Source organism: Nelumbo lutea, chromosome 1 (genome assembly GCF_056320005.1).
Source record: "Nelumbo lutea isolate HS-2025 chromosome 1, American lotus-T2T, whole genome shotgun sequence".
NCBI lineage: Eukaryota > Viridiplantae > Streptophyta > Magnoliopsida > Proteales > Nelumbonaceae > Nelumbo > Nelumbo lutea.
Window position 1 is genome coordinate 175,352,960 of NC_142684.1, and position 14,136 is coordinate 175,367,095.

Below are 14,136 nucleotides of genomic sequence, written 5' to 3' on the forward strand. Positions count from 1 at the left end.
TTGTTGAGAGTTACCAAACTCATTAAAGTCATGGATGGATGGCGATGTTGTTTGTTGAGAGCTAGATATGATCAAACTAGCTAGCTCAAGCTTGCTTACCCACCCTTTCAAGATTCATGATGATCATTTAGTTGGGTTGGTCCTGGGTTTGGTTAGCCATGGATTGGAACCCTTTATTGCTGTCTAATTAATAATATACATTCATTGAGTCCCACGGCAGATAGATCGATCCTCCAAACACTGAACTAATTAATTAATAAATAAAAACAATGCACAGGTGAAAATTGCCAGCTGGCTACATCAGTTTTCTGTAATAACTCCAGCTCTCCAGCAACAGATTCATCACTTCACTAAACTCTAACCGATCGGATCTTTGATCTTCCATTCATTTCTCTGATTAACGACTTGGATTGGCTATTGATTGATCAGTCTCCTTTTCAAACGGAGGACTAAACTTTGACTCAATGTATCGCTGAGCATTAGTTCGTTTTCATTCAATTATTTGATGGACTAGAAATTAGGTATTTGGGTGTTTTTAATTTGGTCCTTTCACAAATATATATTTTTATTATAATATTAAAAAAAACTGGGTGCATTAATTAAACCTGCAGCCGATATTATATTATATTGTATGGGATTGGTCGTCTCACATGAAAGGTTGGTTTATCTGTAACAAATACACCGGATCAGATATCCGCTGATTTCAACCAACACCATAAAATAAATAAATGTCGACATTTTTCCTCCTGGAGAAATTAATAATTCAGTCATTCCTAACTAATCACTGATAATAGTTGGAGATAGAAAACAAAAGAAGAAGCAATCTAATCACCGATAAAGCAATATTCCCTCTATGGCAAAATAAAATATTTACGCTTGGCTTGTACTTTGACAAGCACAAGGAAATATAGGAATGATTCAGGAACTAGCATCCCATACCCCATACCTTTGGTGAAGAGAAAGCACATCTATATCTATATCTGTTGTAAGCAGGCCCAGTTCTAACTCTTTTTTGCATTCTTGGTTCTTCTTTTATAATGAGAAATCATTAAATCATAAAGAGGAATGCTACATAAAGGTCAACCTGAAAAAATTGAAGTTCATTTCAGGCTTTTTATTATTGCTTTGTAGTGATTTTAGAAGCTATTCCCCTTTTAGACTGTCCATTTTATTTTTGGTATTTGATGATATGCCCGAATCCTCCATTAAGGGTCGTTTGAGTAGTACAACACCACACTACTAAGCCCTTATCCCTAATTTTGGTGGTAGCGGATTTGAATTCCCATCTCTACTAAAATAAACCGGTTAACATACCAATTGAACTACCCCTCCTTTGGCTTTGGACCGTAGGCGCAATGTATACATGATCTCACAATCGATCGATCGGATCCATCTATCATTTCCTTAATCACGATCCAAAGGATCAAAAGGATTGGATCGAAATAAGGGTGTCAATGGATCGGTTTTGGATTAGACTTTCTCCAATCCAAAATTAATTTGGATGGATTGGACCAATTTATTTTAAAATATTTATTAGATTGGATTGGACCTGATCCTTCCGTAATAAATTTATATTGGACTGAATTTGATTAAGTTAATAACTGGTCCATTGATATAAGATAAGAATATAGGCATTTGGATTGAAATCAATCTAAACCAAGTCCAATTTTAACAAATTGAATAATTCATACATTGAATTGGACCGGTCTAAAATAATCCAAAATATTTATTAGATTGGATTGGACTGATCCAGTTATAATTAACTCACATTGGACTGGATCGGATTAGACCCCAAATCCAGTCCAATTAACACCCCTAGACCGACTTAGGCTTATTTCAAATTACTTCTGTTATCGAACATTCCTCAATCAATGCAAAAGAAAGAAAAACAAAGAAAACAAAAGTCATGACAAAACTAAACTCAATTTGTATTTCTTAAAATCAAAGGAGATTTTTTTTGGCTGGGTACAGGTACATGATCAATAAATTTTCATTGCTTTCAACATAGCTGTCCACGTCCAGGCATTAATTACCACTTCGGGCAAAATCTTGGAATTCCGTAGTCCACCGGAGTTGCTGTGACTGTGAGGACGACATACAGAGTTAGACTTCTAGCTGGTGCCGACTGTCTTGGGTTGGGGTTGGGAAGATGATTGGGTTTCTAATCTAAAAAAGGAAAAAAAAAACTTGCCACGTGTCTTATAGTAAAACATAGACCGATAGACGTTCCATTTTGGCAAGGGACGTCATTAGTTCGGATTAAAATTTGAACCCGCCTTGGTGTAGGGTTTTGATTCTTTAATTCAAATGGGCTTCAGGTCAGATTCAGGTTTGGCTGAACCGCCTCACTAAGTATATGTTTTGTTCATTAGGCGTTTATGGATAGGGCATTTATTTGTTTTTTTTTTATTTTAAATATTTCTTATTTTTGTTGTGTGATTGAATTTCACTTTGAACGTTTTTTATTCTCCATTTCAGATTTATACCCATTAAAATGTGCCATGTTATCATTTGGTTTCAAGAAAAACTAAGCGTTGGGGGAACAAGAATTTGATGTTTCTCTAAATGCCCCATGCACAAATATCAAATCATTGATAAATGGTGAAACTAAATAATTGTTTCATTTTACTTCATTTGCAATAGATGCCAATGCTTATGCAGTGCTGATATGGCGGCATTTTTTCAATAAACGTCAATGGAACCAAACATTCCCTAAGTCATTTTTGTAAATTTGATATGATTTCTACCTTCAAAGCCTCAAAGTTCAAAGCCTCAAAGTTCAAAGTTCAAAGTTCAAAGTCATTTTTGTAAATTTGATATGATTTCATTAAACGACGTAATAACACTTCAAAATCTATAAACCAAGTTTAAATTTAAATTGATGATTTTCAATTTTTTTGAAATTTATTATAAAAATATAATTGAAAGCGTAAGTTGGATGGGGAGGCAACAAAATAAGATTTCTCTACAAGGTAGAGGATGACCAGAGAGAGAAGGAAAAGAAAGGGTGTTGATGTGGGAAGAGTAAGGGTATTAGTAATAGTAGTAGGAAGCAGAAAGGATTCAGGCCTTTCCTATTTATAGATGAATGGGTGAGACTATAAAGGGAGATAGGAAAACGACACAAAGGAATTTTCCAATCCCAAAAAGGTAGTTCTTATTTGTTAAGCACATAACGGGTAAGCTCGAGTTTTTAACATATTCATGAGAATCTTTTGGGATCAAAATTTCCCTTCCTTAAGACTTTCATGTGGGCATGCTTATAACTACAACCCCTTTCGGTAGCTTACTCGTCATCATGTGGGGTGGTGATGCTCCTTTGATGATCACGCAATCATATGAATAGAGTTCCACCGTTGCTATTCGTGTGGCACTCTTTGTTGTCAGGCTGCTCTCAATAACGTTGATGGATGCGACTCATGCTTACTAGTGACATTGCAGACGTCATTACAAACCTTCTGCATTTGTTTCTGGTGTAAATGCACTTTTACACTGATGGAGTTGAGAAACGATGGTCCGGTGAGAGTGTAAAATATGGATCAGTCATTGTGCCCATTTACACTCGTCCTGTTTGATTATATCTTGTTGTAGCGGGAGATTTATCAGGGAGGGAGGGAGAGAGAGAGAGAGAGAAGGGGAAAAAAGATAGAGCCACCAACGGGAGCAAAACACCAAAAAATGATGAGATATTGCAGCCATGGAGGAGCAAAATGCCCAGAAGCAGAGAACACCCATCTAAATCAGCCTCCAAGTTCCCCCAATCAAACCCTGTTGGAGGTGGTGGCAGTGAAGTAGAATGCCCAAGCAGATAACATCCATCTGAATTGGCCTCCAAGTTCCCCTAGTCAAACCCCGTTGGAGGTGGTAGCAGTGAAGGAGAATGCCCAAGCAAAGAACGCCCATCTAGATTTGCTCCGATGCCACTGATAGACACCACTTGCTGTTAGGAGAGAGAGAGAGAGAGAGTGAGAGAAAAGGAGAAGAGAGAGAGAGAAAGCAAGCGAGCGAGAGAGAAGGAGAAGAAGAAGAGAGAGAGAGAGAGAGAGAGAGAGAGAAAGTGTTTACTCCAGTTCGATTTTACACCTCTACCAAACGCAGCCTTATGCTATTTTAGGGGATCACAAGGTTCTGCAATTTCGATTTGCAATACCTTTGGCGACGGATAAAGTGTTTATGGCAAGTTTTGTTGTGATTGCCTTTGTATTATCATGACTCTTATCGCAAGTTCTATGATGATAATATACATGTACTTACAAAAAGTGCGTGAGTCAGGTCAGTATTTGAGTAAGTCTTATAAGGTCAGGGGCAGTTCAAAAAAGGCATGTTTTTGAGTTGAATCAGGTCAAGTTAGGTGAAAAGATTTGAGAATTAGGATTAGGGTTGAACCAAACTAGTACTGAACCTGACCTGTTATCCCTATTTCGAGTTTCTACCTCGGTTCGCTCACCCTGTGCTTTCTGAAATTTCTATTGGAATATCTCTGCACCATCAAATATTTATGCAGTAAAATCTCACAGGCTTTGTGTTTGAACTTTCAATTCGTTTTTAGCATGGTAGATCTCCGACTGCTTTAGAGTATGAGGCCTTTCATAGTTTTTCCTGTCCTTTTTTTTTTTCAATTAAACAGTTATTTTTACCTATTAATATATACAATAAAAGATTGATCAGATATTTTCTAACATGAAAGGTTTGAAGTAAAAAAAATAGCATATTTCACATATAATTATGTGTATAATGTATTAAATATATAATTAAAATTTCCAAAATTTGCCCCGTGTTTTTCAAAATCCGAATTATTCATATATTATATGCTTTTCTGAAATTAATTGTATACAATATGCGCATTATGTGCGAATATACAACTATGGTCCAGTCGTTGTTAGCCCATAGGAAAAAACACACAAAAATTTGGAACTCTTAAAAGTTAAAACAAATAAAAGAAGTATGGGGTAATTTAAGTTTAGAAAGCAAAGCCCATATTTTCGAGAGAAAAAATGTTAATAAATCCACTAGTTTCACTTTCTACCTTTATGATTGATGATGACAAGTTTAATCGACCATGTTTTATAGAGTTTTTCCCCCTTTATTAGGATTTTAGATTCAAAGTATTTAATCTTTCAGATGAAGAAATTAAAGCTTTAAATGGTCTCATCAATACATCAAATTAAGAGATTGCATAATTGAATGATAGGTTCTAACCAACAATATGATATGATGTGCACATTATTTGATGATGGGTGTATAGGATTGAAGTTGGAAATGTTCCGATGGCCGTGGAAGGGGACACAGTTGGTATGGTGAAGTGTCTGGAAAAATTTGAAGCAGAACCTTCGTGGTTGATAAGTTCAATTATTGAAGAATGTAGAGGTTTATGATTTTTTGAGGTGCAGTAGAGGTTTATGATAAGGAGTCTTATCTCTGTGAGATATAATACTCAGCGGAGTATTAACAAGGTGTCTCACATTTTGGCTAGGTATTGAAAATTCTAAAAAAAAGACATTGTAAATCTTGAATGAAAAACAGAACAAGCCTAAGGGCTGTTTCCCGAAAAAAAAAAGATAAGTTTTTTTATATAAATCTTTAATGCCTCGTTTATTTTGTGTTATCTGGGTAAGGTGTTTCTTTGAGCAAGCGATTCCATATTATTCAAGTAATCATAAATAACCAATACTCTCTGAAAGAAGGGTAAAGGACTAAAACCTCCCTTGAGGCTTCTGCTAAATACTAAAACGTACCCTCTCTCTTTTTTCAATGGACTTAGACTTCCCTTCTAAAAAAATAGCATGACTTTAAATCTAATGGAATCAATAAAAAGACAGTTTTGCTCTAAAATGTTTTTTTAATTTTCAAAGTACATGAAAAGTTCATTTAAATTTTGGTTGATTTTGAAGTATTTTCTATTGTATGCCACAGCAAAGAAGATGGGAAGCTTTACTGAGGACCTTATAGTGAGTCAATGAGATTTGATTACTAAGATTCAGCAATACATTAAGAACAAAAACGGGTTGGTTTTTGAGATGTATAGACAATCAAACTAAGAAACACAACTTACAGAGAACAAACATAAATATGAAGATGGAGAAATTGGGACTCCAATGAGGGGTTCAAGCAGAATTAGTAAGCAGATCACTTCTCTGTGAATGCAAAGTTTGTCTTGACTAATTCAATACTTCATTTCTACTAGTGAGTCGTTCAAGTAAAATTAGCAATTAGGAAGCAGGACTTTATGCTTTTATTTGTTTTATTCATAGCTCTCTCTGTCTCATTCCCTATATCCCTCCTCATGCCAAGACATGTTTGGGATGTGGATGCTAACACTACTATATGCTGTATTGGTAATGGGAATCATAGTTAACTCTCCTCGTCCCTATCATTCTTTTGGTGCAAGTAATTGAAATTGTAGGCCCTGCTTTGGTTCTTACGTGGACCTTGTGTTACAGAGGAGGATTGGTTCCCATCTCAGGAAAAAAAAAGAACAAAAAAAAAAAAAAATCATCTTTTATGTAAATCGCTTACATGGCCTCAATGCTTTGATCTGATTTCTTTTATTTGATTTAACTTTTTCTTTTCTCACTTAAGGGTTTATTTAACATGTATAGTGAACTCAACCGAAGACTTGAATCTCTGCTTAAGGGTGAGTCATCTCCGTGAGTGGAGGCTTTTGTCCAAGGAAATAACCATAAAAGGTAAAATTGGGGTTTTCAAAAAATCTCAACTACACTTAATGTTACATACAAACTGAACTTGATAGATGATTAACCGAAGGGAAGCCTTTGTCTGATTACATCACTTGAGAAGGGAGGCCTTAGTCATTGAAAATAGAGGGGAAGTTTTAATATTTATGACTAACTTGAAGAGAGGTTTCAATCTCTTACACACACAAAATAAAAAAAAAGAACCCCATTATAATTACGGCTGAATATGAGATTATTGCATTTTAACTAATTGCTGCAAGAGCGAGATTTGTGAGTTGTGACCAACTACTAAATCATGGACTCAGCTAACCTTCATCATAAGATTCATCGGTTGGTGCATCTTTATCATCCTAATAGGCTAATAATACAGGAGATACGGCAAGTTATGGGGCATTAGATCATGTATCAATCCTGTGTCCCCATGCCAAAGCTGTTTAATTAATAATTGCATTGTTTGCATCGGGTCCACGGACACACTGATTAGCAAGAATTAACTGTTAAGGCTAAGGCAGATGACCACAACTCTGTTGCGCGTCTATACCATGCCGATTGCCGGTTTTACACATCCATAGCAATGTTCTCTTATGTCGGTCTTATAGGCATTCAGCGCTAGTGTTGTCAATGAATCGGGTCTGGTTTGGGACATTAACTTTTATAAAAACGCCAATAAAAAATAAAATATTAAAAAGTGTTTTAACTGAAATTATATTATAAAAATAACCATTTTAAACAAAAAAAAAATCACAACTCGCAAGACAACCAAGAAAGTTCTATGTTAAGAACCAGTCCCAGCCCAATTATTAATTAGGACACAAGCCGCAGAACCAGAACCTTTTGATCGATTCAGTTCTGTTGGGGTTGACCCGACCCATTGACAGCTCTATTCCCCTGTTGACATCAGTTGTTCAACTCCATGCAGCATATGCCAATCATCGAAGATTAAAAGCTTCTTAATTCATACAACAAGACAAGTAGACAACCACAGAAATGGGTTGGCCTTTCAATCCATTTCGTCATGCGGGAGAGGGATGATCTGGATTCATACAAGACAAGTAGACAAACCGTATATATGGGACTAAGACATGTCATCAACTGCTGCTAATTGGACACTTCGAGTCCCATGCTAAACGAATTTGTACAGAAAACTCTTCCTTGTGTCTCATTATCATTAATTGAGACTCAAAGCGTTATCTCGAGATGACCTAAAAAGATTCCTACCTCTCCAATAGTATTGAACTTCGAAACACTAATTATTACACCGAATGAATGTTTATCCAAGAACAAATAAAATAATGTGCCCACTCCATATAGCCGAATCATAGAAAATACAGGAAATGAGATTGCAATCCTCCCAATCTTCGATGGGAGAAAAGAAAGGAAAACTGAGAAGAAAACAGAAAACATTAACGATAAAGACAGCTGGATAGCCAGTTAAACAAATGAACGCGTATCAGATCAACATGGGAATGCTATATTATCTCCATGGATCATCCCATCCATTGGGCCCCTCCCTTCTGATAAAGTCTACTATGGCCTGTACTGTTTCTGCAACTCTGTTTGACAAGGAATGGTTTCCCCATTCAATTTGAACTTTCTCTGCCCCTCCCATGGCATTGCACAATCTGCACGAGACTAATTCACAGATGTTACTGGTAGCTCATAAGATGATTCATGTTGCTGGGCGAACAAGGTCCATTATTCATTAATCATTGCACAGATACGTCTCAATTTATCACCATGTTGCAAGGTTCTTCTGCAAAAAGTTCTTACCTTTCCACTAATGCTTCCTTATCAACATACTCTGGCACATACTCATCAGTCAGAGAAAAAATAACCTGCAACAGAAACCCAACGAGTTTTATTTACCGTTGTTAGAGCTCAAATTGGTTGTAACGAGCCACCTCCTGTAATCACAATCACAATTGCCTCATCCAAACAGTTTAGGGCTTAATGTTAGGTGGGCCCAATTGATAGAATCGGTAGGGGACATAGGTGTTAATTCAGGGATTAAAGAAATCAGTGGTTATGATAAAATGAGTGGTTCATACAGGCTTTATCATGAATTTATGATGCAGTCACATTATATCATTTTCTCAATGAGATTACAGCTTGCAGTTATTTCCCACTCATCAGATGGTTGTGATTAGTGATCATAGGAGAATACTTTTCTCCTATTAATACTACCCATTAAGAAAGGATTGAGATTCGGCTACAGAAAACATATGATGTTTATGTGTAGACTGTAGACAATTAGACATTCACCAAAAGAAAAGTGTAGACTGTAGACAGGTGAGCTGGTTGGGTTCCTAACCTAGGCAGCAGACTTCTCCAAGAATGCAAAGAGATACCTTTGTGTATGGTAGATTAGGATTTCAGGATATTTGAGCACATTAACAGATTTCAGTCACTGGGTAATGGGTTGAATGGTTCAATTCTTTAGTTTGATCATTTGACTCAATCAAATAAAAAATGCAAAAAAAAAAAAGAAAAGAAAAATTAAGTAGCAAATAATTCCAAATTATATTTTAAAACTATTTTATACCAAAATAAGCTATTTGAGATGGGTTGTATGGAGCAGAGCATTGAACAGTCAAGAAACATGTCCAAAGAATGAGAGTGGCAGGAATGCGTATGCTGAGGTGGATGAATGGAAGAATTAAAAAGGATAGGGTCAGAAATGAAGTCATTGAAAGGGACCTGGGAGTAGCTCTAATAGGTGATAGAATGAGAGAAAGTAGACTAAGATGGTTTGGTCATATACATAGAAGACCTTTGACAGCACCCATAAGAAGTGATCTATTGCAAGTTAAAGGGGCTAAAAGTAGGGGTAGACCAAAAAGAACATGGGTCAAAGTAGTAAGAAATTATTTAAGCACTGATAATTTAACAATGGATATGGAATTAAACTTTAACAGTGGGTATGGCTTTAAATGGAAAAGATTGGCGAAACAAGACATGCGCAACCAACCCCATAGTTGGAATAAGGCATGGATGATGATTATGATGATATGGCATTAAACAGAACGGAATGGTGAAAACATGATTCATGTAGCTGATGACCCCATATAAGCCTTGGATGATGATGATGATGATGACACCTATTTGAGATAGTTCTGACCAAGTCAATAATTCTAAGAACTGAGAAGCCTAAGAAAAACATTTTGGCTAACAGTTCCCACTTCTGATGGTTCAACCATCCCATCCAATGTGGTCCAACTCTGACAAAAATAGGTGTTAAGTTTTACTCCACAACCCCCAAAAAATAAATATCTGCACTTGCATTTAGAGTTGGGCCATGGGTGGGGTGTGTGTATTATGAACCCATTAAATCAAAAGGCTCTGGGGGTTTGACCTACTTCAGGAATTAGACAGGCCTAAGACCTAACTGAAAAACGGATGGGTGCAAGGTTCAAAGTACCAATACACCCCTTGCACCATATCAGGGTGTATCGATTCTTTGAACTTGGTTGGGGTAAAGGCCAAACCTTCCCCCAAACCCACCAATCTAGGTTATACTCCTATTTATTCATATTAATAAAACTTAGGGTAAAAGACTCAAACTTACCCTGAGTTTTCATAAATTGACTTAGGGTTTGACTATAATACTGAAAAAACTTGGAACCAATCAACTGGTGTCATAAAACTGGTATCCAATCATATGATATTTATCAAAATTCACATGAGGGTTTTGATTGTTCATAGCCCTTCCAGTGTCATGTCTTTCCAACAACATAGATTTTCCCTTGACTTAAACATTCCTTTAGTTTTAAAAATAGACTTAAATATAGCTTATGGGCCAACCCAACTGGACTTAAATATACCCTCTGTTAGTGAAACATTAAAGACCACTTTCATTTGACATCAAATGACCTATTTAAACTTTCAAAATCCCTATTTTACCCTTCTTTGGCTATTTTCCCTAATGTAAGTCTAAACTCTGATCAGCTCCCCCCTTCTTCCCCAATGAAAACTAGGTGACACGTTCAAAAAGTCTTAAAGTTCCGTAAAAAGCTGTAACTTGGTACTAGAATCTCTAGTTTAAAAAGAAACACGACAGTATTACCACCTGATATTTTATTGTGCAGAAATAGGAGGGAGAGAGAGTACATTTGGTAGTGATGTCTTAGACACAGACTTTGGAGCAAATGAAGGTAGAGAATTCTCAGGGATTCACTTTGTGAGAAACAAATGGTCCTTCAAAGCCAATGACAACTGGGTACTTTGAATCAATGTTTTGTGTCACCTCTGTCAACGCATTGAGAATGGCTCCATGAAGAGCTTCAAGCCATGTTTGTTCCACCAAAAGATCTTCCAGTTTCACATATCCACTCCTTCGGCTTTGGGTTTTGATCTTGCAAGGTATTTTTTGAACTCAATCCTAGTTTTCTGCTCTAACGATCAGAGTAGGAGAGTTGGTGGTGATCCTGTCAGCGTTGTTATGGTCATCAGTGGTGAAATGTTAAGACACTGCTGAATATGATATTAATGTAGCTTCATATAGTTTGTGTATTTCTATATTGCCCAGATATGTTGAGCCACTGTTGAACATGGTTGCTAGATACAGAAACATAAAGCTTGAAGTACTAGACACAATATGACAACCCTTGTATAGGTAATCGGGTATCATAGGGGTGTGTCAGTGTGTGTGTGTGTGTGTTGAGAGAGAGAGAGAGAGAGAGAGAGAGAGAGAGAGAGAGAGAGAGAGAGAGAGAGAGAAGCAAGTATCATTTGGGGCTCCTCTGTTTTCTGTCTTCATTTCTGTTCGTAAAATAAGTTGTAATTATTATAAACTAAAAGAAAATGAATTGAAAATAAAAGAATAAGGAATCTTCAAATTAACAATATTTAAAAGACTTGTGATCTCACTGTAAAACTTCTATTATATTATAACTAAGAAATGTATACAAGATATGCTTACCTGACAAGGTATGTTTGACATGTGCCCAAGTCTCATTTTAAGTTGGTCATCACTAAGATCAGAACTAAACATGTCATCATCCCCCAAATATGCACAGAGAGAGTAATACCTACAAAATCATTCAGCAAAAGGAAGAATCACAAATCCAAAAATGCATCATTTTCCTTTTTGGCTCTTGACCAAGTGCAAGGCTGTGTGGTTGAAGTTGAATTGAGTTGAGAAATGAATCATTTTCCTTTTGTATATCATGCTAGTAAATAGGGGCCATTGCTTGGTGCACTGGTAAAAATATTGGGATGACAACCATGAAAATGTGGGTTTCAATCTAAGAGTGACCACTTCGTGCAAGAAAAATTCCAAAGACAAGTTCTGTATCCAGTTCACCACTCCCAAGATCACTTTTACAGATCTTATATGGCTCCTAAACTAAATACACTTGAATATTCTAACTCATACCTACAGACTTGAAACTAAATAGAACTTCTTAAAAGACCTAATGTTAGAAACCAAGACCAAGCCAGTAAACCAGTTATCAAACAAGTGTACCCAAGGAAAAGAGCACATGGGTTAAAACCAGCTGTGCAAGATCCAGCTATGCAAGAGACAAGTGGTAATCTTGATTCTTGAATTCTTGAGCTGTTACAACTACCAACTTGTACATCTATAAATAAGAAAAGCAATAAGAAAGCTACCTAGATTCAACCCAGAATTCTCTTTGTTCTCTCTTCCCTCTCTTGTTTCTTTTCTAGGAGATCACACTATCTTGAATCAGTGTCTGTGTTGGGCTGAAACCCAACAGCTGGTATCAGAGCTAATGCCAAGCACACGATCCAACTCCATGGAAGACAGGGTCGATCAAATGGATATCGGCCGGCACAAGGTCACCACTGACCTTTAAAACATCAAGGAGTCACTGAATGCCATACTGGCTCAAGATCTGGAGGGGCGCCACTGACAGCAACCTGGAAGGCGATCAGGAAGTTACCGGTCGAGAACACAGACAGATCAGCACTCGACCCGGAAAACTTGACTTCCCACGGTACTCGGGCGACGATCCAATCCCCTAGATTTTGATAGATGATAAACTTCACATTCAAGGTTCAACTTTGACATAGAGTCAAATAAGTTTGGAAACAAAAGTTTTACAAAATTGAAAGACATATGATCAAGATGACAATGCCATAATTTCAAAAGACTCATTTTCTCATTTGAACAAAACTCAGTTTGGCTCGACAGTCGATGCTCTTAAGGACCATCAAAGAGGTAGGCTCCATCAACTTCATGCCCACTTCCAATCATCTTCCCCATGCTCAACTCCTGAAAAACACAATGGGTAGGAAAAAATGTCATTGAGCAATTATGGGATTTTGTAAGAGAACTAACAAACAACAATTTTTTATGTAATTGGGGCACATGAAAAATAGATCCAAGAGAGAGGTTATGAGTGAGTTTGACTTCATCCTGACCTAAAATAGGGGTCTGAGATCCATTAGCAACAGTAATCTTGCCCTACCCTGGGGTTAACTTATATGAGGTAAAATGTGAAGGCATACCAATCATATGGGCACCGGCCCCAGAGTCTACAATCCATGGGCTAAAAGATGTAGAACAAGCAAGTGCAATACCTATGTTGGCATATGAACTAGGTGGATTACTAGGTCCGGAACTAGATGTGGAAGATGTACCACTCTTTTCCAGCTGCAACAGTATATTCTTGAGTTTGTTTATTACATCAGAGGAGTCAAGCACATCAGAAGATTAAGCATCATTACCAACTGTAGCCAAGTGAGTATTGCCCTTCTTCCCGGTTTTGTACTTCTCCAGTTTTAAATGAGGATTGAGCTTCCAACACCTTTCCTTAGCACGTCTTGGCTTCTTGCAATAATCACAAACAACACCCTCAGCCTTCTCGATAATAGGGTGCTTGCTAGTATTTTGCTTATGTCTAGATGACATAAAAGTAGAGTGATCAATCACAGGAGGTTGCATCATGGCGGTCCTTCGACTCTCTTCCCCTTGTACAGGACAGTAAGTGGAAGCAAGAGTGACAATGCCAGCACTTAGAATATGTTGCTTGGTAAAATCAAACTCTGGATTCAAGCTAGCCAAGAAATCAAAGACTTTATTCTCCTCTATGTACTTTTGATATTTCTCACCATCTTCAGGGTCCTTCCATGCAAGAGCTTTCAAGTGATCCATTTCTTCCCAGATAGATTGTAGAGAAGAGAAATACATAGCAATAGACCTCTCCTCCTAGCGCATACTGCAAGCTTCCCTCCAAAGCTGGTATACTCTAGCAGTATTGTTAACTTGGGAATAAGTGCCAACAACTCTATCCCAAATATCTTTAGCTGTTGGGAGAAACATGTAGTTTCGAACAATATGAGGTTGCATTGAGAAAATCAACCATGACTTTACAAGGGAGTTATCTTGTTCCCACTTTGCAAATTTCGGGTCTTCAAGATTTGGCTTCACCTTCTTTCCTATGATGAATCCTAGTTTAGCTCTCCCATTGATGGTAAG

The 14,136-nt window shown here is 37.1% G+C and overlaps 1 protein-coding gene across 10 annotated transcripts in view; it reads right to left on the reverse strand.

The window, feature by feature from the left end:
- Window positions 1–7,893: 7,893 nt before the first annotated feature.
- Window positions 7,894–14,136, reverse strand: part of LOC148879364 (fusarinine C esterase sidJ-like) — a 96,670-nt gene continuing 90,427 nt past the window's right edge. For 4 of the 10 annotated variants that reach the window (XM_088960883.1, XM_088960882.1, XM_088960887.1 and 1 more), the window contains 3 exons: window positions 11,614–11,722; window positions 8,466–8,530; window positions 7,894–8,317 (listed from right to left, as the gene is read on the reverse strand). In XM_088960883.1, coding sequence (XP_088817009.1) covers window positions 8,170–8,317; window positions 8,466–8,530; window positions 11,614–11,722 — 322 coding nt within the window. In that variant the 3' untranslated portion in view covers window positions 7,894–8,169. Of the gene's footprint in view, window positions 8,328–8,465; window positions 8,531–11,613; window positions 11,723–12,792; window positions 12,931–14,136 lie in introns of those variants that run through there. The other 6 variants (XM_088960886.1, XM_088960884.1, XM_088960890.1 and 3 more) reach the window with 4 other exon arrangements.